Source organism: Protomyctophum parallelum (assembly GCF_964188405.1).
Source record: "Protomyctophum parallelum genome assembly, chromosome: 14".
NCBI lineage: Eukaryota > Metazoa > Chordata > Actinopteri > Myctophiformes > Myctophidae > Protomyctophum > Protomyctophum parallelum.
Window position 1 is genome coordinate 30,410,637 of NC_139709.1, and position 27,424 is coordinate 30,438,060.

General features: G+C 44.6%; 1 protein-coding gene across 1 annotated transcript in view; it reads right to left on the bottom strand.

Annotated features, from left to right (window-relative positions):
* Nucleotides 1–2,498: 2,498 nt before the first annotated feature.
* kif1ab (kinesin family member 1Ab) overlaps nt 2,499–27,424 on the bottom strand; it is a 48,117-nt gene continuing 23,191 nt past the window's right edge. Inside the window, exons 21-48 of the mRNA XM_083781398.1 lie at nt 26,809–26,881; nt 26,551–26,641; nt 25,959–26,107; nt 25,414–25,592; nt 24,692–24,829; nt 20,559–20,677; nt 19,053–19,138; nt 18,511–18,640; nt 17,871–18,045; nt 17,072–17,162; nt 15,930–16,048; nt 15,776–15,831; nt 15,483–15,597; nt 14,893–14,959; nt 14,320–14,404; nt 14,012–14,117; nt 13,625–13,648; nt 13,382–13,496; nt 12,726–12,859; nt 11,871–11,932; nt 10,773–10,918; nt 8,420–8,617; nt 7,224–7,295; nt 5,450–5,547; nt 4,853–4,972; nt 4,086–4,278; nt 2,920–3,038; nt 2,499–2,687 (exon numbers count right to left, since the gene is read on the bottom strand). Coding sequence (XP_083637524.1) covers nt 2,639–2,687; nt 2,920–3,038; nt 4,086–4,278; nt 4,853–4,972; nt 5,450–5,547; nt 7,224–7,295; nt 8,420–8,617; nt 10,773–10,918; nt 11,871–11,932; nt 12,726–12,859; nt 13,382–13,496; nt 13,625–13,648; nt 14,012–14,117; nt 14,320–14,404; nt 14,893–14,959; nt 15,483–15,597; nt 15,776–15,831; nt 15,930–16,048; nt 17,072–17,162; nt 17,871–18,045; nt 18,511–18,640; nt 19,053–19,138; nt 20,559–20,677; nt 24,692–24,829; nt 25,414–25,592; nt 25,959–26,107; nt 26,551–26,641; nt 26,809–26,881 — 3,109 coding nt within the window. The 3' untranslated portion in view covers nt 2,499–2,638. The remainder of the gene's footprint in view (nt 2,688–2,919; nt 3,039–4,085; nt 4,279–4,852; nt 4,973–5,449; nt 5,548–7,223; nt 7,296–8,419; nt 8,618–10,772; nt 10,919–11,870; nt 11,933–12,725; nt 12,860–13,381; nt 13,497–13,624; nt 13,649–14,011; nt 14,118–14,319; nt 14,405–14,892; nt 14,960–15,482; nt 15,598–15,775; nt 15,832–15,929; nt 16,049–17,071; nt 17,163–17,870; nt 18,046–18,510; nt 18,641–19,052; nt 19,139–20,558; nt 20,678–24,691; nt 24,830–25,413; nt 25,593–25,958; nt 26,108–26,550; nt 26,642–26,808; nt 26,882–27,424) is intronic.

Genomic DNA, 27,424 nt, shown 5'->3' on the forward strand with positions numbered 1-27,424 from the left:
GTTCAGACTCAAAATGGAGCGTTGCAAGACAATATAGAGTACTGCTGACAAGATTATACACCGACACAACAGCATCATTTAAATCACACGATGGATTTGAATGGTCTCGGGATCATTCTAAGCTTTGACAGGTTGTACGGTTATCAATTGAAATGACCTGTGGATTTGTGATGGCGATGTCCATGTAGCAAACAAACATTTGGGGTCACCTTGGTACATGGCGTGGTACCAGAGACACATGAAAGCAACTATAGGAACTAATCCCTGGATGTACAATGTGTAATAACATTAAGATAATCATATACTGTATTGGTTTTTCTAATACAAGCACCAGGCTGTATAATATTTAGATACAGTACAAAAGCTCAGCAGTTTTTTTTTCTTAAATGCAACATTTACAGTAAACGACTTTGAAGATATGCACTATGTGCTGTATGCATTGTTACAGGCTACCGTTACTGCATGTTCTATTATGATGTTATATTCAGTCACTGCCATAGATCAACAATAGAAAAAGATCCAGAATATCTAACAGACAGCAGATGAAGGCCTGCTCAGAATACACTGTTAATGTCAAGCAGTGGTGTACTAAAGTAACTAAACTTACTGTACTTTTACTCCACTACATTTATTTGAGAATTTTAGTTACTTGTTACTTTGGGAATTTTAAGTTTGATTATAAAACATACATTAACCACTTCAACCCTACATTTCAGCCGCAATCTTTTGAAAATAGCCGATCTACAAGCTCACAATGTGCATTGTGAGCTTGCAGATCGGCTATTTTCAAAAGATTTTGTACACACTTTGTACTGAACTATGCGTACTTTTACTTTTAGTACTTTAATTACGGTACATCTTGATACCAGTACTTTTGTTACTTTCACTCCAGTAAATTCTGAATTCTGAACTCTTAACTTGTAACGGAGTATGTCTATATTGCAGCCAGTATTGATACTTTTGCATGAGTAAAACATTTGAGTACTTGTTTCCACCACTGATGTTAAGCTAATCAATGAAACAGAATGATAATGAGGTGCAGGAGGGGACGAGACACTATGAGAAAGAAACAATGGGAGGCACTACCTGGTGCATGAATAATGCACTTGTACACACAAACATACGTAATATCCAAACTGTTCTGAACTTTTGGTAACATCAGGGCTCACACACAGCAAAGTCCTCATGGTTAATTTAACATTTTACAAATTCAATTATGCAACCAAATGGGCTGTGTCGGTCCTTGGTCCACATACCGAATGTCACAATAAAAGATCTCAGCTACTTCGCTGCTTCCCGTTTCATGTACCTCTAGACTGTCTATAATAGTCTTATTTAAAATATAGAACAGATTTTTAAGGGTGAGCATAACTTTGTAAGAAAATCTGTCAATAGAAAATGGTAAAAGAAAATAAGAAAAAGAAAAAAAGAAACCAAAAACAACTATGGGAACATGGTGGAAAGGCTTTGTAACGTTTCAGACAAGATGCTTTGGTTAAAACAACAGAGCTTAATGACACGAAACATTAACTCAAGATTTTAAAGTGCAATGCAAAAAATAGCGGTCCGTTGTCTCAACATGAACAAAATACAGTACAGGAAATGTTAATTAAGAGCAATAAATAAAAACTGTACACTAAATTATTACACAACCGCACAACAACAACAACAAGCCAAGGGCGCTTTCACGGGCAGTGGGCAAATTTGTATTTGTTTACTCATGTAAAAAAAATGGACTAAAAGAAAAGAAATATACACATTGCAATTGGAAAAACGTCCCCTTTAGTGGAATCAAATCCCTTCCCTTACTGGCCATTGCCTGCAGCAATAACCTGTTCCTCTGTATGCTTATGTGAAGCCTCGGTTACTAAAATAGTGGCGTGCGGTACTACTTTACGGGACGATAGAGCACCCGGCCATTCCATACTGAGGTAATGTAAATGCTGCTTACAGTAAGAAGAATGAGCGGCTGGCATGTAAGAAGTGCCATTGTTCCTGCACTCAACATACACACCTACACAGGGAAACATCTGGCATGACAAAGACCACAAAACAGATAGTACTGTCTCACAATTATTTTCAGCCCTCATTTGACTGTTTTAAGGAGAAATACGATGCAAGGTTGAAGACAGGGGGTGTATATGTTGTACGACGAAGATGCATGACAGAGGGATTGAGCATGACACCGTTATTTAGATAAGCAAAACAACTTCTATCTTTCTATAGACACCTGTTTTCCTAGGTAATGACAGCGTCCTACTGTACTAGTCGCAATGCCCTGCAGAGATAAGCTCCTAAATAGGACTATGGGTCAATTCGTTAGTCTGGTCTGGTTCTTCTATCCATCAGGCGGACAAACACCATGCAGGCGGGGGGGGGGGGGGGAGGGGGGGGGGGGGGGGGGCGGGGGATCTATTGAAAGAGACTGCAAAAGTGAGGAAAGATGGTCAGGGAGTTCTCAGGGTGAGAAATGTACCGTTGTGTAGGACAGGGGAAGGGTCATTGTACAGGAGTTTGTTTTATATGGACTATGTATAAGGTTGGTTTATATGGTTTATGTACATTAGAGCAGGAGGGTGGGCCGAGCATAGGTTTAGATTAAGCTTGTTTCCACCTGGCAGCTTCACTGACTTCTCACTCACATCCTCTGGGCCGACTGGGCCGACTTTCTCCTGGACAGTTTTGACCTGAAGGGAGGAGAGCCGGGACGGGGGGAAAAAAGAAGACAGGGACAAATGATCTCTTTTTAAAACGTCTTGTTTACTAAATAGCAACTTCACTGCAAGATTCTTAAATCTACACACGCACAATGCGAATAAGCTCTAGAAAACCTGGAGAACGTCTGTTATTAGCAAACCCAGCAGAACTTCTTCCATCAACGGAAGAGTTCACAAAGAGCAGAGCGCTTCCACCACTCACCTGATGGTGCCAGCCAGCAGAGGGTTAAAAGCATACAGCCAATCGTGCATCTCTTTGTCATTGGTGGCCTGGAGCAGTATCCCACGGTGCTCGGTGCACACTGCAAACGTGTTGGGAGTCTGGAGGCACAGGGGGGCATCGACAAGTCACTTTGATCAATCAGGTCCAAATCAGTGTATCCAAGTAGGGACATCACACCAGTTACTGTATGATTGATATGTGACATTTGAGTATTGTGTTTATTCCAATTTAACTCGGATGAAAAGGATTTCTCATTTAATTTGATATCATAATAATGATGATAATGATGATGATAATAATAACTTAAAGGGCCACTTCACCACTTTTCAACCTATCTTCATATAATAGGTCCTCACTAATAATCATGATAAAATGGCACAATGTTTTTCTACTCAGTCTGTGTCTCATAGGAGGGCTGTGGGCAGTTCAGAAACCCGTCCACCAGTGACATCATCGATGGGGAATCCAAGCTAATAGAAACTGCAGGCTTTCTAGTCCTGAAAAGTTGCAATGCGAACATGGAAGCCATCGTTCTCACGATAATACAAATCTAAACATTTTTGTAAAAAAGATCTTGTTAAAAGAAATTCTGCCTAATGATGATGTCACTGGTGGACGGGTTGCTAAACTGCCCACAGCTCTCTTATGAGACACAGACTGAGTAGATCAAAATTGTGCCATTTTATCATGATTATTAGTGATAGGTTGAAAAGTGGTGAAGTGGTCCTTTAAATCTATATCTCTGCTGTCCGGAGGAAACCTCAAAACTCCAACTTTCAGGAAATGAAAGATATACATTTTTAAGGAAATTAATAAAACCTTATATTTTTTAAACAATGCAATACTGCCTCATCAAAGTTGGTGTTGTGACATTAGCTATTGTCAATTACTTGCATGAGAAGGAGAGAGGTGGTGGTGAAAGGGTGTTCAATAGCACTGATTTATGGGGGGAAAAAATCAAAAACCTCAAAAATGGAGTTATGAGGTTTCCTCTGGATAGCAACGATATAACACCTTTCATGACACCCAATGACTCTGTCATGACATGTCATTTCATACCATGTACTGTCAACCCATGTAAACTCATGTCATCTCATAACATGTACTGTCTCAGTATCTTCAACTTAAAAAGTCAAGTCACTTACCCGCAGTAAGGTCTGTTTGTCCTCGCTATATTCCACCTGTGCAGACGACAGGTTGATGACAGCCCTCTCCACGGTGTCCCTCTCGCTGCGGTACAGGTAGACGTATGGCCGCCGCACCACCACGTAGCGCTTCAGCCAGCCGCTGGTGTGGGGCTCCAGGAAGTGCAGGTAGCCCTTCTTCGACACAATGGGGCTGCATGTCAGGAAAAAAAGGTGATGTATGTCTGCTATGTCAGTGTTTGGTGCCATGGACATTTTAATTAACATAGAATTAATAATAATAATGATAATAAACTTTATTTACGAAGCACTTTTCAAAACAACGTTACAAAGTGCTTTCCGATAGCAGAATAAAATACAGTGCAGCAATATAAAACAGCAACAACACATTGTGTGCCCTTGTATTCTTTCAAAATAGCGACATGGGGTGCCCATCCGATTAAAAAAAAATATATATATATATATATTTTTTTCTCCAAAGAAATATAATATATATATTTTTTTTTCCTAAGACGTCTTGGGCACACCATGGGGTAATTCTCAGGACGTCTGGAGACGTTTTGGGCACAAATTGGGTTAATAAGCGTACCGTGTTCTTTTAAATCACAGCAAAAAACTCACCTGTATACAATGGCTTTCATTTATTGATTTATTTATTGTTCACCTGTTTACAAGTTTTAATTTGTTAGTATTAGAGGGCCTCTGGCAGGGCACAAGAGCTATAATTTTGTAACGTTTGATATAATTGAAAATTCACTGTCCCTAACCTGACACGGATCTCCTGGATGTCTGGAACAAAGGTACATCCCCTGAAGGCCTTCTTCCTGTCCACTGGGCTGTAGGGGTCCAGATCTGGTGTGGAAGCCCCTGAACTGGGCTCAGTGTGTCTACAGAAGACAGAAGAATAATTACATCAATATTATTTAAAACAAAAACAAAAAACACAAACGTGTGTCCAAAATGCATTTGCACTTTGCACATTTGACATACCGTAATTACTGTTAAATGTTTACAGGTTGGATACAGGTAAACATAATGTTATACAATTACACAGGTCTATGCATTTTATTTTGCAACCCGTACAATATATACTTTGTGGACCAAGGTCCCCAGGCATTCTTTTTCTCCCCTCTACATCAAACATCTTTGCCGAAAACAACCGATCTACAAGCTCACAATAAATTGCACTGCGACGTGCTGTGAGCGTGTAGATCAGCTAATGTTCCAAGCAATTTCGGTGAATGTTCTCCTGCTGTGACATATGGACGTTAGGGTCCATGTGGTCAAATATAGACTGACATCTCTCTAATTGTGACAACTCTCGTTATTGTGACCGTGTCTTTGAGCTGTCGTCATACTCATACCTGATGTCATAGTGTCCCTCCACCAATGAGGGGCAGGTTGATGATGGAGTGAGAGTGCTCAGTCCAGAAGAGGAGAATGATGCAGACATCTCAGAAAGCTGAAACACACACACACACACACACACACACACACACACACACACACACACACACACACACACACACACACAAGACAAAACAGAGAGAAACACAGACAGAACACACACAAGAACAATTGCAGTAAACACATACAAAACATACACATGCTTTGAGAAAATGCTTTAATCAGACAATTTGTAATAGGCTAGTGGGCATGTATGTGCTGAAGACCATTTCAATGATATGAGCCCCTTGCTGGTTAACAGACATTAACAGACATGCTGGAGTTAACATTAGGAACACACAAGCCTGCCCTTTTCTAACAAGGGGAGAGTGGGGAAGGCATCGAATCATTGAGTTATCGAACAGGGTGAAAGGAGTTGGGGCAGAACAAGATCATTTTGAAAGACAACATAAAGTGGTAGAATGAACACATGGGTAAAATACTGTTTTGGGTTTTAATTCTTTGTTTGGAGAGATGTAAAATTAAGTAAAGCAAGTCGTGTCTTGTTTGATAGCTGTGTTTTTAATTCTGAGATTCCTTGTGAATTAAAAGGGCAACACAAAAACTAAATGCATTATTTATTATAATAATAATTATTATTATTTATCTAGGTCTGGTAAACAGTTGAACTGAATATTAGGATAGACGGACTCTGATACAAGAGAATATGATGTAAATAAGAGTCGATTAAAATGGAGGGAATAGATACAAAATGTAATGAATGAAGTAATGAATGAGCAAAGCATAACAAAACAGGGCTATGTCAAGAAACAGGGAGTGAAAGGTTTTCGAGGAGTTTCACTGTAAAATCTGGAGAGTAATAAACGTAGCCTTTACAGATCCAGTTTGACCATTTGGGGGTTACATTAACACTCCAGATTTGACTGTGTGGATGGGAGAGAGTGGGGCTGAGACTAGGAGGACAGCTGGGGGGGGGGTTATCTAGTCCAGTGGTTCTCAAAGTGGGGGTCCGGGGACGCCCTCTGGCATCCTCGAGGGGCTTCCAACGGGGTCCCCGACACAACAAAGGTCCCGACATGTGTTGGTCCGACATGTGTCGTGCTTGCAGTTAGGGTTAGGTTAGGGTAGGTTGTCGGTCAGACTGTCAGGTGTGTCGGAAATAAATCCTGTACCCAACTAAAGTTTTCAAATAATTGTAGTGAAGCAAAAGTATAATATTTGCCACTGAGGTGTAGTGAAATAGAAGTAAAAGTACAGAAATTTCGGGAAAAAAAGTAGAGAAAAAAAAAAAGAAAAACCCTGAAAGTCTTTGAAATTAAACAGTTTGAGAAGCACTGGTCTAGTGTTGGCGGGGCGGGGCAGGGCAGGGCGGGGCAGAGCAGGGCGGGGCGGGACGGGGCAGGGTGGGGGCGGGGCAGGGCGGGGCAGGGTGGGGCGGGGCGGGGTGGGGCGGGGCAGGGCGGGGCGGGGCAGGGTGGGACGGGGCAGGGTGGGGGCGGGGCAGGGCGGGGCGGGGCAGGGTGGGGCGGGGCAGGGCGGGGCGGGGTGGGGCGGGGCGGGGTGGGGCGGGGCAGGGCGGGGCGGGGCAGGGTGGGACGGGGCAGGGTGGGGGCGGGGCAGGGCGGGGCGGGGCAGGGTGGGGCGGGGCAGGGCGGGGCGGGGCAGGGTGGGGCGGGGCGGGGCAGGTTGGGACGGGGCGGGGGGGTTAAGAGGACCTAAGCTGGGGCTCACCTTGCTCTCACTGGCACTGCTGCTCACCTGGCTGTACTCCCTGTTGAAGGTGTGCATCAGCAGGCGCAGACACTGCAGCAGCAGGACACACACACGCACACGCACAGACACACACAATGTACATGACAGTTTTACTCTGAGAGTATGTCAAACATTTACACATTCTCAGAGTTACAGTACCAAGTTACCAACAAGGTCGACTAGTGGATTTACTAGTCGACTAGTTGCTTAATGCCCTACACTGACTGAGCCTATACAAAGTACACAGTGAAATCCATTCTGGTCTGTCATGTTTAGCCCATGTCATGGACAGTGACTCATAATGGGGCCCAAGTCACAAGACCTGGTTCTTAACACACGCAAAATAGTGCCCCACATGGAATACTTGACATGACCATTTTTCAAAGCGTACTGTACTGTTGGGTTGATTTCTGAGGACGGCATTGGATTCAATTCTGTTTAAAAAATCACACCTGTGTGAGACCGAGTGGTGCAACTCCCCTCTCCCCCCCCCCTCTCTCTCTCTCTCTCTCTCTCTCTCTCATTAGCAGGCAACAGTGCAGCACTGTCTCTCTCTCTCTCTGTTATTGCATGGCACAATAGCGCCCCTACTGGTACTCATACTGGTGCTCATTAACGTCACAGGTTAACCACACATAGGTGAACACGGACATTGCTGTTCCTTGGAGTGGTTGCACCACTCAAAAACCTGCAGACTTAAATGTGTGGAGATACGCTAAATATCATCATTGTCAAAGGTTGTCAAAGGTTATCATTCGGTTGTTCTTTCGTGTACAGATTGATTCGTAAAGTCTACTGTAGTGTACTTCAGTAGTTCATGGAAAAAAGTTAGATTTACTAACTAAATTAAAATGACTTATTAACCCACGCAATGATGTTTAGCCAACATTGACTCAACTATTTAGGGAAGTTTGGTAACATTGTTATGACTTTGGAGAAAATGTATGGGGAAATACTATAGGCCAATACTATACACTATACATAATACTATACACATGCCATAATAAATGAACAGTATAGTCAGAATTGTGAATAAACAAAGGACAGGTATCGACATGGCACGGTCTCTGAGAGAGAAAGATCTTTTTTTTTTTTCACTGTGCACCGAAACAAAAACAAACGGGACTCCAGAGTTATGAGCAGGCCTCAGACTGAAGCCGGGGCCTGGTAGTCACCTTGGCAGCCAGCTCCCTCTGCCTCTGGTTGGGGCTGTGGAGGAGGGCGGGGCTGCCTCCTCCTCCGGGGCTGTGGCTGAGAACGGGGCTCCTGGCAAACTCACTGATGTCACTGCTCTTATAGAGAGCATCCTGCCCCGCCTGCAGGGTCGCCTCCAGCTTCTCTCTCAGCAGCAAGTAATGCCTGGTCTTCTCCACCTGAGGACGCACATGCACGCACGCACACGCACACGCACACACACACACACACACACACACACACACACACAGTCACACAGTCACACAGTCACACAGACGCACCTGTTATGGTCATTCAGGGCTAGCTCTTTATGTGTTTCTGCCTGGTAACTAGACTGGTGCGTGCGTGTCGAATTTGAAGTCGGTGGGGCGAACGGTTTCTCGAGTTACGTACATGCATTACAGCCGTACAGACTGCCATACAGACAGCCATACAGACAGACAGACAGACAGACAGACAGACAGACAGACAGACAGACAGACAGACAGACAGACAGACAGACAGACAGACAGACAGACGGACAGAGACATGGATATTATTGTCCACTCATTTTTGTATGTCCGCGGCAAAAAAAAAAGGAAGAATCTTTTTTTTTATTTTTATATATATATTTTTTATCCCACGATTTTTGTAACCCATTTTTCACCCCTGTGTCAATCATCTAATGTGATCCTGGGCTCTACACACCCTCCACCAACCTAGTCCCCATATATGGGGGACAAGGGGAGAGCAACGGACTTGAACTCATGCTTCCTTCATGCCAGAGTGTCCAAGTTGCTCCTTTACACCTGACAGGGGGGAGTTTCCCTGGTTGGACGTAGCGCGTGGAAGGAACACGTTATTCCAACCAGTTCCTTTCCCCTCCATCAGGCGCCCCGGCTGGCCAGGGGGAGGCAGTTTAGTGACCAGGATTACTGCATGTTTTTTGTGAGGGTACCTACCCTAGGGCAGGGGTTCCCAAACTTTTTTGGACCAGGTACCCCTTTTGGGGTAGATATTTTTCCAGGTACCCCCTCATCCTCGCAACACAGATAACAATATATTTACAACCACAAGCAGTGTTTCCTGCAGGAAAAAGCTTTGGCATGGTGCTGGGCGCAGGCCGCAGGGGGGCCTTCTTGCGTCGAACATTTTGATTAATTAATTAATTTGATTCAATAATTAATTAATAAGATTAATAAATTAAGATGAATTTGTATTATTGCTCTTGTATTGCTATTGGAGACACTGGGGGGACACTGGGGAGGCACTGAGGGGACACTGGGGAGGCACTGGGAAGGCACTGAGGGGACACTGGGGAGGCACTGGGAAGGCACTGAGGGGACACTGGGGAGCATGGGGAGGCACTCAGGGGGACACTGGGGAGGCACTGCGGAGGCACTCAGGGGGACACTGGGGAGTCACTGGGGAGGCACTCGGCTGGGCACTGGGGAGGCACTCAGGGGGACACTGGGGAGGCACTGGGAAGGCACTGAGGGAGACACTGGGGAGACACTGGGGAGGCACTCAGGGGGACACTGGGGAGGCACTGAGGGGACACTGGGGAGGCACTGGGAAGGCACTGAGGGAGACAATGGGGAGACACTGGGGAGGCACTCAGGGGGACACTGGGGAGGCACTGGGGGGACACTGGGGAGGCACTCAGGGGGACACTGGGGAGGCACTGGGGAAGCACTGAGGGGACACTGGGGAGGCACTGGGAAGGCACTGGGGAGGCACTGCAGCCACTGGGGAGACATTGGGGAGGCACTGGGGAGACACTGGGGAGGCACTCAGGGGGACACTGGGGAGGCACTGGGGAGCCACTGGGCAGACACTGGGGAGGCACCATGGCGGACACTGGGGAGGCACTGGGCAGACACTGGGCAGACACTGCAGGGAAGACACTGGGGTGGCACTTGGGGAGGCACTGGACATTTCATATCACACACACACACACACCATGATTCACTAGCCCCCTTTTTGAGGGGGCTTGGGTACCCCCTGGCTATGCGTTGCGTACCCCTAGGGGTCCGCGGACCCCACTTTGGGAACCACTGCCCTAGGGGACACGGGGAGAACATGCAAACTCCACACAGAAAGGCCCTTTCGCCAACCCCGCCTTCGGGTATGGGCACTGATGACGCGGAGGAGGAAACACGCCGCCAGCACCCACAGCGTCCCGAGCGGGAATCGAACCCAGGACCTTCTAGCTGTGAGGCGACAGCACTACCAACTGTGCCACCGTGCCCCAAAAAAAAAAAAAGGAAGAATCTTGACAAAAATAATTGTCCACCACAAGCCCAACCATGGTCGATGATAGCCCTGTCCTGTCCCTGACCAATGAGCTCTCACCTCCTGCAGCAGGCTGAGTTTCTCCAGCTCCCACTGGTGGTCCAGGATGAGACTGTCGCTGCGAGGCCTCCAGCCCGCCAGGTTCTCCTCCCCTCGGACGTACGCCACCGATGTGTCCAGGACGCGCCGGCGACGCCGCTGCATACCTGGGAGGAGGAGGAGTGAGGAGGAGGAGGACGCAATGCTAAATGGCAACTACACAGTGGTGGAAAGTATCTAAGTACTTTTACTTAAGCACTGTACCTAAGTACAATTTTGAGGTATTTGTACTTTACTTGAGTATTTCCAATTTCCAATACGTTTACTTCTACTCCACTACATCTCAGAGCCAACATTTGGAGATTTTAATTTTGATTAGAAAACATACATTAACCACTTCAACCCTATACATTTCGGCCATTTGAAATCTATTTTCAATAGATTTTGTACACATTTTTAACTTGTGAAATGGCACATTCTGCACAATGAGTGCTTTTACTTTAAATACATTTGATGCAGATACTTTTGTACTTTTACTCAAGTACATTTTCAATCCCGTACTTTTACTTGTAACAAAGTAGTTCTAAATTGCAGTATTGGTACTTTTACTTAAGTAAAACAATTGAGTACTTTTTACAGCACTGCAAATACATAAACAAGTCAAATGAGTGAATTCGTGTGCACTAAAGCACAGGGGAAACGCCTGTTGCGCCTGTCTTCGTCTCACGTTAACTGCAGGTGCGGTGGTCTCAAAAACGAGGGAAAACTGGCAGATAGAGACTCGCTCGCTGCATGGAAAATAAAGGAAGACTCCTTGGACCGAGACTTAAAAAAATATAATTCATTTTATTTTGTATATATGAGCATGATAAAGTGCTCTGTGCTCATAGTGAGTTAAAATTCGCAATTGAATGCATGTGCATACACCATAAAAGTGTTCATTCAACTCAAAACTTTTATAGCGCTTTTTTCTATGCACTACTATGTGCCTTCTCAAAGTGCTTATACAATGGTCCATTCATTCATACATTGGGAAATAAATGAACACACATTTTACTGTGCACTGCAGCTATAGATGGACAGGAAAAATCATGTTCCGTTAAAAATGTGGTTGTTTACCTGGACTCCCATTGTCTGCCACATGGCATAGACTGACCTCGTAGACTCCCGTGACGCGGTTACTGAAGGAGCAAGAGAGACAAAAAGTTACTTTCTGCTTTAGTATACGTTTACTTTGTAATATTTACAAGCGGTACATTTCGTGGAAATGGTTTGAGTGATCTAGAAAGAATGTTTGGCAAATTCATGCTGATCGATTACATGGAAGGCTGGCAAGAACGATCGATACACATTACTTATAGAGTACAGACGTCCTGAGGTCACAGACTATTTTCCCCATAGAAATTCCCCATAGAGAAATCTGAGATTTTGACAGAAAAGAATAGAGTTTCAAAAATAAACGTATCACCCCGGAGATTCTGTCAGGTATGTGTCTCTATGTCGTTTATGATATGGTGTTACATTTGATAACGTCTGTGTTTTATTTGGAGATTATATATTTTTTGAGGGGCGCTAGCCCCTCCTATATTCAGATTTTCGTCTTACACAAACATTAAATTCCCACTGACATTGAATGGAGAATTTACGTCATATGTGTCTGAGCAATTAGACATGTTACGCCATGATGATGTAGGATGATAAGAGCGCCCCTCACTTCACACGGGTGTGATTTTTTAAATACCCGTACGTTTTCATCGCCCGTTGATGCTTCATATCCATATGAGTAAAAATCGCCGGGGGTGATACATTTTTTTCTGGAACACAGTTCTTACTGTATATGACGCAATGTACGATTTCTCTATGGGGAATTTCTGTGGGGAGAATAATTGGTGACCCAGGGGGACAGTGCCCTATAGTGGCAGTGATGTCAGACTTCGGTGCTCTATAGGCCCTTAGTTTAATGCACATGTTTACCTCTCAGAGGGCCTGAGGCAGCCCGTGCTAAACAGGTTCCTGATGGAGCGAGATGCTGGCAGCTTAGCGTCTCGGGAGTAGAACACCATACAGAAGTCTTTGGTGATCACCGTCGGCTGGGTGCAGTTCTCCATCTGAAGAACGGCAACAGAGGTTTAAAATGAGAAGAACGTTGTATGTGCACCACCAGACGTGTTTTCACTGTCCAGGTGTGTGTCACTGTCTTCTATAAAATATTTTATTGTATATATCTATTTTTTTAACCAATTTCATTTTCCAGAAGAAGCCAATCTACAAGCTGTGAGTCTAAAATATGGCTTAAGAATGGTTAACGGTTCTTCTCTGATACAGTAGCATCATTTCAGCAAAAGCTAAGATATACAATGTTCACGACGCGCAGCGCACGTGCATGCGTCGTGCCTGTGAACGTTTTGCGGTTACGTGCGGTTATTTGCCCATTTCTTTTGGCATATATTCCCTCCATTCTTCCCTTAATTTTATTATTTTATTCTCCCCCCCATGGAGCCAAGGTATGGCAGCTGTCTATAGCTTGCCATACCCTTATTGATGCCACTGCTCTGATAATGGACTACACAGCTTTGTTATAATACAAAGTAGTGTCAGCAACGCATCTTAAGATAATAACGTACGCGTACCTCCAGGTAAGCAGAGAGGGTGATGTAGATCTTCTCCCCATAGGGAGTGACTCTGTTGAGGAGGAGGGAGTTGTGCATGGAGCTGTCCCATGCTGCCTCGAAGCGGTAGAAAGTCCTGAGAGGGGAGGTTCAAAGGACATTTTTATCAGACCATCCGTCCACGTTCATACATAAAAAGAGAAAAGCCAAGTTAAAATGCTCATGAACACAAAGAAAAGACGTAAAAAGTAATGATCGGAATACCTATGATCAACTCCCAGTGAGACACTGTCGTTGGAATAAGGATAAAGATAAAGACAAGCAGAAGTTAGACATTCTTCATTGGTTCAAATGCAAATGCAAAAGATAACCGCATGCATAGTCTACACTGTAATGAGGCAAGACATCGATATACATGAAAACAATTAAAATCTTGTACAATTACGGTAGGTGGGCACAGTTTTAAAATGCTATTGTCAGAACATCGCTGATCTCTGATCTGACAACTATGTCTAGTTAAATTACAAATAATTTAAACAAATGCAAGTCTAATCCTGCAAGTGAAATAAGCACAAAGTGAAAAAAGCGAAGAGATATGTTACGCCAGATGTAGATATGTTATTTACAATCTGGTGCACAAACAGCACATACTTGTCGTCATGTTTGGGCCAGAAGTATCCTGAAGACAGAATGTTGAGAGACAGAATGTTGGGGTCGATGATGGTCTCATCAGCCTCTGGAGTGTTCCGAATACGCCCTGGAGTCAAACAGGCGAAATGTTACATGGTATCAAACAACATGGTGAAACGAACCAAAAATGAATAGCATTTGACAAGAGAGTCTATAGACTTTGTAAAGAGTGTATTTCATGTTTCACTGTACCTCCTCAATATTACCACTTAATACCGACAAGCCGGTAGTTTGACACCCCTGTATCTTGGCTGTTCCCCCGTACTCACCCACAACCAACTCCTTCACCTCCTTCCACTCTACATCATTTCCTGTTTCGTGCGCTATGGTAACGGTGATCCTCCTCTGGATGCCCTATGGGATGAAGAGAAGGCAGGCAATTCATTAAAAATGCAAAAGAAAAAAGCTACATATATTTCCGTTTCGTCGTCCTCGTCTTTTTTACGTTTCCCTGCCAATGACGTCTTTTACGTGTTTTTAGGGTTTGCATTCATTCAGAATGCTATCACTGATAGCCATAAGTGTTTTCTGGAAGGTGACAAGGCCATGGTGTAAAAAAAAAAATCACACCCGTGTGAACTGAGTGGTGCAACTCCCCTCTCTCTCTCCCCCCCCCCACCCTCCTCTCTCTCTCTCCCTCTCATTAGCAGGCAACAGTGCAGCACTGTCTCTCTCTCTCTGTTTCTGGCACAACAGCGCCCCTACTGGTACTCATAGTCATACTGGTGCTCATTAACGTCACATAGGTAGTCACATAGGTGAACCAACACATAGGTGAACACGGACATTGCTGTTCCTTGAAGTGGTTGCACCACTCAAAAAAAAAAGATATGGGACATTACCTGATGTAGGAGGAAGAGTCCATGGCAGGGCATGCCACCTCTGTGGTCCACCACAGCTGGGATGTAGCTAGAGATATGTAAATGACAAACGTTATCAACCTGAGTACTTAACATACGGTAATAACATAATATATTCTACATCTCTTACCAGAAACCATGGACGTTACACATTATGTTTTTACCTTGACTCACATGCTCGTACTGAGCTGGTTAAACAAGCTTTCAAAAACGCTGCGCCCTTTTTATGAAGTAGCTTTTAGAAAGACTATCATTCCGAACTGATCACTTACGATACTTTTGTCTCAATTTTAAAGGACGTTAAAGGAGTTTGAAAGGCACTGTTGTCGTTTCGGGTACTACAGCCAAAATAAATATTTACTCCGGCTGTGCGCGGCAGTGGCTAAGGGGTAGAGTGACCGGATGGGAACTGCAAGGTTCCCAGTTCGAACCCGCGGGCTCCCCCAGAGCTAGTGTCGAAGTGTCCTTGACACAAGACACTATATAAATGCACCATGAACTCTGTCCCATGACGTATATATGCATGGTGTAGAACTCGCACCACAAAGCCCAGGTATAAGGTTGCCACTTACTCTCCATTGGCCTCCAGCTCGCAGATCTCAAAGAAGGACATCAGGTCGTACTTGGAGTGACACGGGCCTGGTCCTGCTGTGGAACGAGTCAGGGTGCTCAGTTTGGTGGCCGGCACTGCGACAGTACGAGAAATGAGGACAATGAGGTTAAAGTACGGAACGGAATACGGTGATATGCAGTAATAACACAGTGTTCCTTGGGTTCCTGGAAACACATCTATCAAGATTATGAATACAAGAATATTATATGCAGTATCAACTTGCAGGTGCGTCAAGAGTGACCGGTGGCTCACCTGGCTTGGACAAGGGCATCACCCTGGGAAACTGTCTCCTGGAAGGCCTCAACGGACTACAGGGAGACAAAAACAAAAAGATAATATGTGAAATATTCCTGAAATGTTATTTTGGCCATAATGAGTAATGAGAGGAGATGGGGGTGGTCCTCACCTGATGAGGTCCTTGCAGAGTGGTGGGAAAGGCTGTTTCTGATAGTGGCCAAACACCTCGAAGACAATGGGCTGGGTCTTGATATACTCCACAAACGACTTGGTCACCTCCACAGTGATCTGAAATATATTTAAAGGTTGTTTTTTAAACAACTGTACTCTAAGGACCAGTTCATATACCATATTATATTATTGTAATGGCTGTGGTAAGAATGGCCCAACGGGCCCAGGCCGTAGCGTAACGGTCTGGGCACCGGACTGGTAATCCAGTCGCAGTGTGCCGCGGGTTCGACTCCCGGACCCGACACGGCCTTTACTGCATGTCATCCCCCCATCTCTCTCCCGTTTCCTGTCAGCCTACTGTCTGTCCCTTCAAAAATCAATAAAAGGCGTAAGCCGCAAAAATAATAATATTAAAAATAAATAAAAAGAATGGCCAACGAATACCATTATCAGATGCTTTCCCAAATTATCTGATTATTAATCATTATTGTATCACAGCCATTCTAGGCTTTCCTTATATATAGTCCTCAAAATAACAATACAGGCATCGGGGGAAAAACATAGTAATATAATGCAAGCGGCTAATGTATACATCATTGACCATATTCATACAGCAGCCATTTTGCTATTACTAATACACACATAGTAGTAGAGTAGTACTTTAGAACATTAGTATCCCAATACTTACCATTAGTTCCGCATGACTTAGTTGCCCAAGCCGTGCTACTAGTACTAACGCACTGAGTTGATCCCGGATGAAATCAAGGACCTTGTGGTCCAAAGGCGAGTGCTCTACCGTCTGAGACACATGATTACATACTCGCGAGGGAGTAAATTAAGTAGGAAGGAGCTATAGAGTAAGACTTAACCCATTTAGACCTGACGTCAAACAACAACAAAAAACTTCTTCTGAAATATATAATTTTTCAAAGATTTGTGCCACATTTTCACGATTTTTCAAAAATAGCAGACCTACAAGCTATGACCTTGTAGATCTGCTATTTTTCAATAGCTAAATTATAACATAATGTTTAAAACACCAAAAGGGGTTCCCGCCCAAAATGGAAGAGCAAAATGGCCACCATGTGAATATGGTCAATTGCATGTTGACAGGACTCAAAATAAATGCATTTGTCTTACATTCTGTACGTGGTAGAAGCCGAGAGGTGGACCTCTGCCTGTGTTCTTCAAAGGTTCGGTGGAGAAAGCCTCATCATGGCGGTGGATGAAACTAAGACAAGTAAAGCCATCACAGTCATGATGTCCAACCATTGTCTCATTCACAACATCCGTGTCAGTGATATTATGCTACCACCTACAGTACAACTTCCAACTAGAAATATTTCAGTCAATAGAGAGAAGGCTGTATGCTGTATGCTTTGACATCTTTTACTCAAATGCTAATCATCTCAGACTTCTGTATCACCTCATGCCTCTACCTCTCTACACAGTAGTGTTAGCTCTCTTAGACACAGAATGGTGATAATACTCAGTTTAGAGATGAGTCATTTCTTTAAGTCATATCTTTTTTGGCTCATGTTGGTTTAAAATATTAACAGATATGGTATGTAAGAAGAAAACCCTCATTCTCATTTCTGCTTCTGGCTGCCACAATAGAACAAGGGCGATTCTCCATAACTAATTAAGAATCAAAATGTAATGCGGCTATAGGTTACACACTGTTGTGTTTGCCCTCTGGATTTAAGACTAAAATGATGCAGTTGTCTATGACTATATGACATACAGTATATTTGTAACTCCAAATTTGGGCATTATTTCAGCCCAAAATGTGGCTCTAATCAGTCCAATGGTTTGTGAGATTAGCTCCGGACACACAGACAGACACAGACAGACACACACTCACAAACAGACACACAGAGCCTTCTATCTAGACAGGCCTCTGAGGAACCACAGTGTAGAGAAAAAGGTGTTCACTCACTTGAACTGGCAGAAGATGTCAGCGTACTCCGCCGAGATGCTGGAAGCCTGCAGGACGGTGACTCTGAAGGTGAACGTGCTGCCGACCCTCAGGTGGGACAGAACCTTGTCCTGTGACAGGTCCAGGGGCAGGTCCAGACCCAGGCCCAGACCCTTCAATGGGCTGTTTGGAGCCTCTGGGGTGGCTGCGTGAACCACACAGGAAGGGAAACATTAAAGAAATACAAAATGAGGTACAGATACTCTCAGGTACAGAAGAACCCATTAAGACCTGAGACCAGATTCTAGAAAATGTCTGACAGTTTTCTGAAAAACCTACGTTTCTATGTCAGTGATTCTCAAAATATTTCATGTCAAGGACGCCCAAAAGTTATATGTATTTGGCCGCCTGATTTGCACACATTTTCACGATTTTTCAAAAATAGCAGATCTACAAGCTCGTATCACGGCACTCGGGTGCCGGACTATGAGCTTGTAGATCTGCTATTTTCAGCGGCTAATAAAGTTTAAAATAATGGTGAATGTGGTCAAAAGCTAAGACGACACAAATGCGTCAATCAATTCAACACATGGGGATGCTAGCCACTAGCTACTGTAGAAAGAAGGAATGCAACTTAAAACGTTCATGACTCCCCCCGCACCTGCACAGTTGTTGTTGTTGACCTCATCAGCGGAGTCAGAGCTCTGTCCTTCCCCCTCCACGATACGCAACTCCTCCTGGGATGTATTGGAATGAGACATAACAGCGGCAGGACACGACTCGGTCTGAAACTGGAGCGAGAGAGAAACACATCATATCATATCTCAGATCATAGAGTAATAAAAGGATAGAGACCCCCCCCCCAGCTAATCATGTCAGTGGAAGTTGCTCAGTGGCGTTTTGAAGCACCCGGAAGAACCGTCTATACTTCCGCATTTGACCACCAACTTTTGGTGGTCAAATTGCGGAAGTGCAACCGAGCGCTCAATGTTAAAGCCCAGCTGCACGGGGATTTCCCGGTAATGAATCCACTGGTCCGCCTGCAGTTCATGCTCTAACCACTAGGGGCCGAGTGCTTCAACGCTGGAGAGCCTCCCTGGGGGAATATTGTGCTTATTAGCATAATTGTTGGGGTCAACACGAAAGTTCAGTCCCCCAAAAAATGAGACTATCAGGACATGATGAATGGGTCAGTAGTAGTACCTTTTCAAATTGTTGGTCTTCAAAGGAGATCTTGGCCGTGCCCGACTGCCTCACACCAGAGCCATAGTCTGGAGCCTCCTCATCAGCTGGAGTGACGGAGAGACGTGATGTTTATTTAAGGCTTAATACAAAAGAGATCAATGTTGCCCCCTTTCCAAATGCACTCTGAGCCACGCATCAACAGACCACCCTTTACAAGTACCAAATTGTTATCACATTTTTCAGCGGAGCAGAAAAGTGTATGAACAAAAGTGAACCACTCATTCTTAAAGGCAATTATACAGGTACCAAACTTGGAATTGCCTGTCGTCACATACAATAATACTGCACTCGCAAACTCGCAAGCATGTAATAATGTATCACATTATTTAAAGTGTGCACTTTCATTTAATCATGCAGATTGTTGTTTGTATCTGCAGGCTGTGCTACACACATAAACAGCCAAAGAAGCATTTATGTTTTTTTATTCTCCAGGTGACTCAACATTGAAGAAAGTATATTTTTCACCTAAAAACAGACATACCGGTATGAGAATATTACTATTTGGAAAGACGGTAGGATGTCGGCACACCGTTTCTTAAGCTCCAAATAGCCCTACAAGCAGAACCCAATGCTACTGAAGTTTCTGACATTTTTTAGACCCAGAGCATTGGGTCCTATTCCACCTCCACCCTGCCACCTGGTACGCACACATATATAAACGTAAACAACTTCGGATAAGTCCTTCTGCGCTCTTTCAGGACTATTTTTCGTGTGAGGGCTTCTGAATGTGTGAACTTTAAGTACCTATAAATACCGCTGCGAATATCTCCTGTGGCGCGGAAGCCGTTAAGTATTTTTAATCTTTGTTTGACCGATTTGGTCGCTTTGATTCTTCTCTTCCTTCCTTGTTTAATGACACCTCATTGTACCGCCTATCTGGCTAGCTAGTGGCGCTATAGCTATGACAGAGCAGATCAGAGGCAGGGACGTAGCCGCACAAGCCAACCGCACACCGGGAGGCGGTACAATAAATGGTAAACAAACAAGAAGAAATAAAGCGACCAAATCGGTCAAACAAAAAATACTTAATGGCTTCCGCGCCACAGGAGATATTCGCAGCGGAATGTATAGGTACTTATAGTTCACGAATTCAGAAGCCCTCAAAGGAAAACAGGCCGTCAAACGGCGCAGATACGATGTTACGGAGTATATTTATGTCCGCGTTCCAAAATTCCCATACGAAAATATAGTTATGAACAGGGACCCTACATAAAACTCATCCAAATTTCAGAAAAGCTTTATGGAGGGTTCCGAGAGGGGCTAAAGCTCCCAGTACGTTTATTTAGAAGAAGAATCAACGTTTCTACTCTTCTGGGTCTTCATCAGGAAACTAGTAGTAAACTTACTGGGAGCTTAAGAAACGGTGTGCAGACATCCTACCTTCTTTCTGTATACGTATACGTATATGTCAATATATTACTATTTCCCATCAACAATCCCCAAAAGTCATGTTATGTTCTGTACCTGAGATGGCTTGTACGGCCACTCTGAGGAAGCCCTTCACCTCTCCCTTCTCACTGACGATGGCCACTCTGTGGACCAGCGGCACGGGGTACAGCAGGTTACTCAGGTACACAAACGCCCTGGAGGAAGGAAGCAGAGTTTTATTATTATTCATTCAACTTTAAAAAGCAAGGCAAGGGCGACAAAGTTGAGGAGAAATGGGCTTAGGCCTACGGCTCTATCATGCCACACCATTTGGGAAAGAACTTGGGCCGCTTCCCTACTTCCCTTCACAGGTGTTACAGATGATACTAATGAAGGCTCTGTTGTTCCATTCTGGTCAAACAGGGTGCTGCTATTGTGCATGTTGGCTCACTGGGAAACACTCTGCTACACCAGTGGGTTTCAAATGGCCCCGCGTACGGATGTGTAACTCTGAGAGTGTACAAATGGAATCCATTTGTGGTTCCATTTGTACACTCTCAGAGTTATGGGGGTCCTTAAAATTAAAAGGAAGTAGGAAGAGTTATTCTGTGTGCTGCACTGCTTATAGCCCATTAGCGTTCACTTTTGTATTGGTTAATATTTTAAAGGCATGGCTTTATAGGCCTTGTCAGTTCAAGCACAACCTTTTGGTTTTAACATGTTATTGCTTTTTTTGAGTGGTGCAAAGGAACAGCAATGTCCGTGTTGTAGAGAGAGGAGGGGAGGGGGGGGGGGGAGAGAGAGAGAGGGGAGTTGCACCACTCAGTTCACACAGGTATGATTTTTTTATTCTATTCAATATGGTAGTAGTAGCCTAGGATCAACTTTTGTTGCAGTTTTCCCTCAAAATGATTCCCCTCGACCAGAGTAGGATATTTCTTGGAATACTTTTTTTATTGCAACTCGAAGTGTGACTGGTGAGACGAGATTTGATTTGGCATTCATGTGGAGGAACAAAAAAAAAGCGGCGCCGACCAGAAATCACTTTCTAGAATTCTAGAGCAGGATCACACTGGTCAGTTGAGAAAGAAAACCTACAGTAGCTAGGCTATTCGCTGTGTGGAGAACCTGTTACACTTGGAATAACACATCTGAGGATTGGTGGTTTAGTCATCACTAATCTCTCAAGAGTCAAGACACATTCTGCTAACAGCCGAATCTATACTGTTGTTGTTAGTAGGAATAGAGGGAGGGCATGCGCATGCATGAAGTGAATAGCAAATCGAGTGGCAAATCGAGTGGCAAAGTGAGTGGGAAAAGACCTGAGGCCGATTATACAAATGTCTTCTAAATCCTGACAGTTTTCTGAAAAACCCTATGGTTGTGGTCAACCTTATTCATGTCAAAGAGCCCCAGAATTATCTGTATTTGGCAGCGGACCACAATCTCAAATTATGTTGTTCCAGGGACCCCCCCATATCTTCCGGGTATGATGATATATAAACACAGTAGCACACGGGACTAAGAAAGGGGAGGAGCCATCCTCCAAATAAATTGAGGGGTGCACTTATCATCATACATCAGCCAATCAAATCATCATATTCTGTGCTACAAACACACAAGACACACAAAGACACAAACATGCAAAAACTGTAATGTTCCTGCACAAATAGACATCGTTAGACAGGCATTCCAATGGTTTGTCTTGTGTTTGATGTCAGAACAGAGGTCTGGTCAGCCCATATAATATATGGGACTGCAGACTCCCAACTTTGTTAAGAGTGTGTTTCCTTTGAGCGTTGGGCAGTCAGTGAGAGACAGGGAATTAGCACAGGGTTTATCTTCTGGACAGAACGGATGTCCATTTACTCAGAAAATGTGTAGCAGAAGTGACGGTGAACCAGCACTCCTGGAAGGAGTGAGGTCAAAGCCTTCCCAGACCCAGGCTTCCTGTTCCGAGTGGCCATACGCCTTCATGTGTCAGGACTTCCTCTATGAACACACGAAGACAAGCCACAACGAACTCTACTGCCCGACGAGGAACGGTGGACGGGTCACGTCGACAGCCTGTCAGCCAATAACAACGTCTGTAAACAGCCAGAAACAACAAGGAGCCACGGATGAACCCGCATCCTCCAACAACCATCGACCGTTTGCCGAGACTTCAGCTCAAACAGGAGAAATGAAGACATATCGTCCGAACTACACAAGGCCGAAACATTACGCCTGTCAACTGTGCGATAAGACTTTCAGGGATATCAGCAGTCTGAAGACACACCGGCGTGTCCACACTGGAGAGAAACCGTTCTACTGCGAACAGTGTGGCAGGACCTTCGGTCAGTCGGATTCCCTCAGGAGACACCAGCTCGTCCACACCGGAGAAAAGGCGTTCCCCTGCAGGCACTGTGACAAGAGTTTCTACACCGCGACCGAGGTGCGCATCCATCTGCGCGTCCACTCCGGGGAACGGCCCTACCGCTGCGCACAGTGTGCCAAGGCCTTCAGTCAGGTGGGCCACCTGAAGTCACACCAACGCATCCACACCGGAGAAAGGCCCTTCCACTGTAAACAATGCCAAAGGGCCTTCACCGAGCTGGGGCATCTGAAGAGGCACCTGCGCGTTCACACCGGGGAGCGACCGCACCGCTGCAGACGGTGTGACAAGAGTTTCACTCGTTTGAGTCACCTGGGGAGACACCAGCGTGTCCACACTGGAGAAACACCTTCAATTCCACTGTGAATGGGTGTGATGGGGGCCTTCAATGATTCAAGGTCAGTGATTCTCTGATATTAGAAATATCATATTTCGCACAGTTGTGCCGATTAGTGATTAGACCGAGTTTTGTAAGAGCAGCAGCTTTATTGGCTTATAGGAATGGAACAAAAACTAAAACATTCAAGGAATAAATTAAAATGGGATCCTTTGTTAACTGTGCATAGCAGGTCTACACTCCAGGTACTTGGAGAGCCAGATATTTTCTGAGGTGGTACTTTGGTATAAAATGTTTGAGAACGACTGAGTTAGGTAATCTGAGGAGACACCAGCCTATATGCACACTGGAGAACAACGTTCCAGTGTAACAAACTGACGATTGAGCCTGAGCGTGTGAAGTGAGGGGCGCTGTCTGTCTGTCACATAAAATGCTATATAAGTTACATAAGTTGAGCCTTTGCATATGGGATGTGTGGAGCGTTGTCCCGGCGTTTTTAGTGAAGGTACTTCCAGCTACAATAGTCAAGTTTTGACATGACTGTAGTCTGGATAAGGAGTGACTCCTGGGTGAGGAACGGTCTAATTCGTCGTAATTATTAGGGGTCAAGCTCGAAGGGGGCGAAGACCCCCTATTGTTTTTGTTCGGATTCTACCATTTCTCACAGTTTTGGTAGTTCTGTGCAGTCGTTTTACACGGAATTCGGCAATATGGTCGTGAAAATCGCCCAAGAACTGAATTCATCAAAGGACCTCTGAACTTTAGATCTCCCAATGAATTAATTATATGATCTGCTCTATCCACTCTTGATGTCCAAAAGCGATTTCCGTAGCCTGGTTAACCACTCGCACTCGAAATAGCATTTCCATTTATTTGTGTGGAGTCTGGACCCGGCTAATGCAACCCTTCAGCCACTCAGCGTAACAAAAAAGTGACGTCATCTCCAGTCTCCAACCAGCTATTGAAAGCGACCATTTGTTAATTGAGTGGTCTTCTTTCTCTCAAGTGTTTATATGCTTTTTGAGCCCAGCTTTGTGTGTTTGCGTGCACCAAATTTGAGATGATTTGATTGGCCAGCTTTGTGTGTGTGTACCCAATTTGAGATGATTTGGATTGGCCGAGCACGGAATGTGATGTACAGTATGATGATGTACGACGATATAAGAGCGCCCCTCACGTCACACGAGTATGATATTTTTTTGCCTTGACCCCGTCATATCGTTGCTTGCAGCTATGTTTATTTATCCCATTTTGGGCAGGAACCCCTTTTGGTGTTAGCATTATGTTATGCTTTAGCTATTGAAAAATAGCAGATCGACAAGCTCATAGCGCACCACCGAGTGGCACGCTACGAGCTTGTAGGTCTGCTATTTTTGAAAGATCGAAGAACGACTGACATAGAAACATGGCTTTTTCAAAAAACTGCCAGGATGTAGAAGACATTTTTCGAATCTGATCTCAGGTCAAAATGGTTTATTTTCATGGGGGTTCCCCAGATTGAGTAAGCGGCGCACTGACCTCCCGACCAGGCGGAACCATGGGAAGCGGTCGTAGAAGGGGTCTCCTCCTGTCATGGCGTGGTCACAGTCCTCCACTGCGCTGCTGGGGACCTCCGCTGCACGGTCGTACATCTCCCTCATCAGGTCCAGCCTCAGCCTGCAGGGGGGGGGGGGGGGGGACAGAATATTGAGAGCAGTGTGTCAGGGGATGGACATCAAAATCAGTTTAGAGAGATATATCTCTGCTTTAACCTAACACACGCAATGTTATCAACTCCTGCCCTGCCGCCACTAGATGGTGCTGTTGGCTCAAAGCACCAGCGGAATTTGAGTACTTCCGGTAACCGGGCACATGGCAGAGGGATTCCGCATGTAATTCCGACGGACATGCATCCCGCATGTCGGACTAATGCTCCCGTGCTTGCGGTTATGGTTAGGTTAGGGTTTGAGGTAGGTTGTCGTTTGACTAGTCTGAACTAAGCACTGCACCCCACTATCAGATACTATCGTTTTCAGTGCTGAAAGGTGAAACGATTTTTTCGTTGACCTCCAAAAACATGGATGCTTTGTATGATCACCTCAATCTGAGCTCAATTCCAATACAAAAAAAACATTTGGATCGCCGCTATAGCTCTGGGCTGGATGAAGGAAAATAATCAATGACGTCACCAACGGCGGAAGCGAAGCGTTGCCTGGCGACGATGATGCCAATTAAGAGCCTAATTGCCAATTGGTTTGTACCTGAGTTTCTCCAGAGTCCAGTAATGGGTGGCTCCGTTCTTCTGGTCCTGAACCTCGACAGCGACGATGGTCCTGGGGAACGGTCGCCTCTCTCTCTCCTTGGCTACGCTGGGAGGCAGCAGGTCCGGAGGCAGCGGGGAGTACAGGGTGTCTGTTAGCAGAACAAACTGGAACTGGACCTGCAGAAATGACATGAGAAGAACACAATGGGAATTAGTGGATAGCAAGAGAACCCCTTGATAACGATTCTGGCATCACTAATGTGATGTCTAGAGTAGACCAACTGGTTTCATGAAGATTTTGCTGACTCAGACACTCAATGCAAGAGCTGCGATGTCCTTGACCCAGTACTTAATACTGACTGGCCATTTCACAATAATCTTGGATGGAAAACAACTTTACAGTGTGCCTGCAGCGATGCAATGAGAAAACCTGGATATGCCAATATTGCAAGCATAAGAATAGAAGCATCATTTACAGCCCAGAACGATTCTGTACATAAAATAAAAATAAAATTAAGTGAAACCAAAGAAAGAAAGTCTTGCCTTCTTCTTGAGCTCTACGCTAATAGCATTTGCTTCCTTAAGGAATATTGCGTTGCCCCACAGCAGGTCTCTGAGGGAGGTGAACTGGTAGAAACGCCATTTCCTGAACGCCCACAGAGCTAGCTCAGTCTCGCGCTTGGTCCACGGCACTGGGGGTGAAAACAATGTATGGTTTAATCCAAATCCAAATCAAACGTTTAGGAACGTACAAAAGTAGGAATAACTTGTAAATGATCTTGATTAAAACATCAATGTGGCAAAAGATCATTCATCTGTGAGTGAAATGGCTAACCACTTTCAACCTGTCATCACCATTTTGGGGCGTGTCGTTATAGAAAATAAATAAAGCTGATCTATAAGCTCACAACGTGTCGATGCAACACGCTGTGAGCTTCTAGTTAAACTATTTTAGCGGTACAGGAAACATATCCAGAGGTCATAATACTGACCTTTGTAGCAGTACTCTTAAGCTTCAACATCCACACTCACAGTATTCAAACACAAACTCAGCAATAGACAAACGCTGTAAACGACTGTTGAATATAATAGCTGTGCCGTGTACTGTACATTATACAGGTCAGCTCAGTATCACCTTCCTCCTCAGGCTCCTCCTCTTCCTCGGGGGACTCAAGGTAGCGAGAGTCCACTTGTTTCTGAAGGGCCTCCAGCTTACTCTCATAGTCCTGGATGAGAACAGGGAACCATGCAATTAGTCAACAGACAACAGTACGTATATCGCTGTCATGGTTTGCTCTTGTTTACATAAAGTATAGAGACATGTAGCCAGGACACGCATGCACGCACACTATATACTGTATGCACAGTACAAAATGCACAAAATGAATCTCACCAGTCTCTGTTGCTCGAGCAGATTGCTGGCCTCTTCCCTCTCTTTGCGGTACTGATCCTCCAGCTCCTGAAGCCTGCAAGGAATTCAAATGCTTTAAATAATTAATTTGACTCCGGTCGATAATGAGCTGAGCTGCATAATCTCTGCAGTGAGTGATTAACTATTTACACATTAAATACAAGAATCAATCAATCGACAAACCTACTGTAACTAACTAACTAACTAACTAACTGTCTGTTACACAGGTTTATAACCTATCAATGTACAGTACTACTATAAGCTTGTTCTATTCTATATCCATTCAATGTGTGCTTGCCAGTTCATTGTGTATCTGTCCTTGTCAGGGGTCATCGCCATGTTGTCTTGCGGTGGACATTTTTGTGAACATTCCATTTTTTCCGCGGACATACAAAATGAGTGGACAATAATATCACCAGAAACACTGTAACACATGACCATAACCGGTCTGTAACATGTCTGTAACTCTGAGAGCGTACAAATGGAACCAAATAGACCCTGACGGCTCCATTTGGTTTCATTTGTACAGTCTCCGAGTTATGGGGGTTCTTGCAAATAAAACACTTGAGAATCACCAGTACTAGTTGGACTGTGTCGT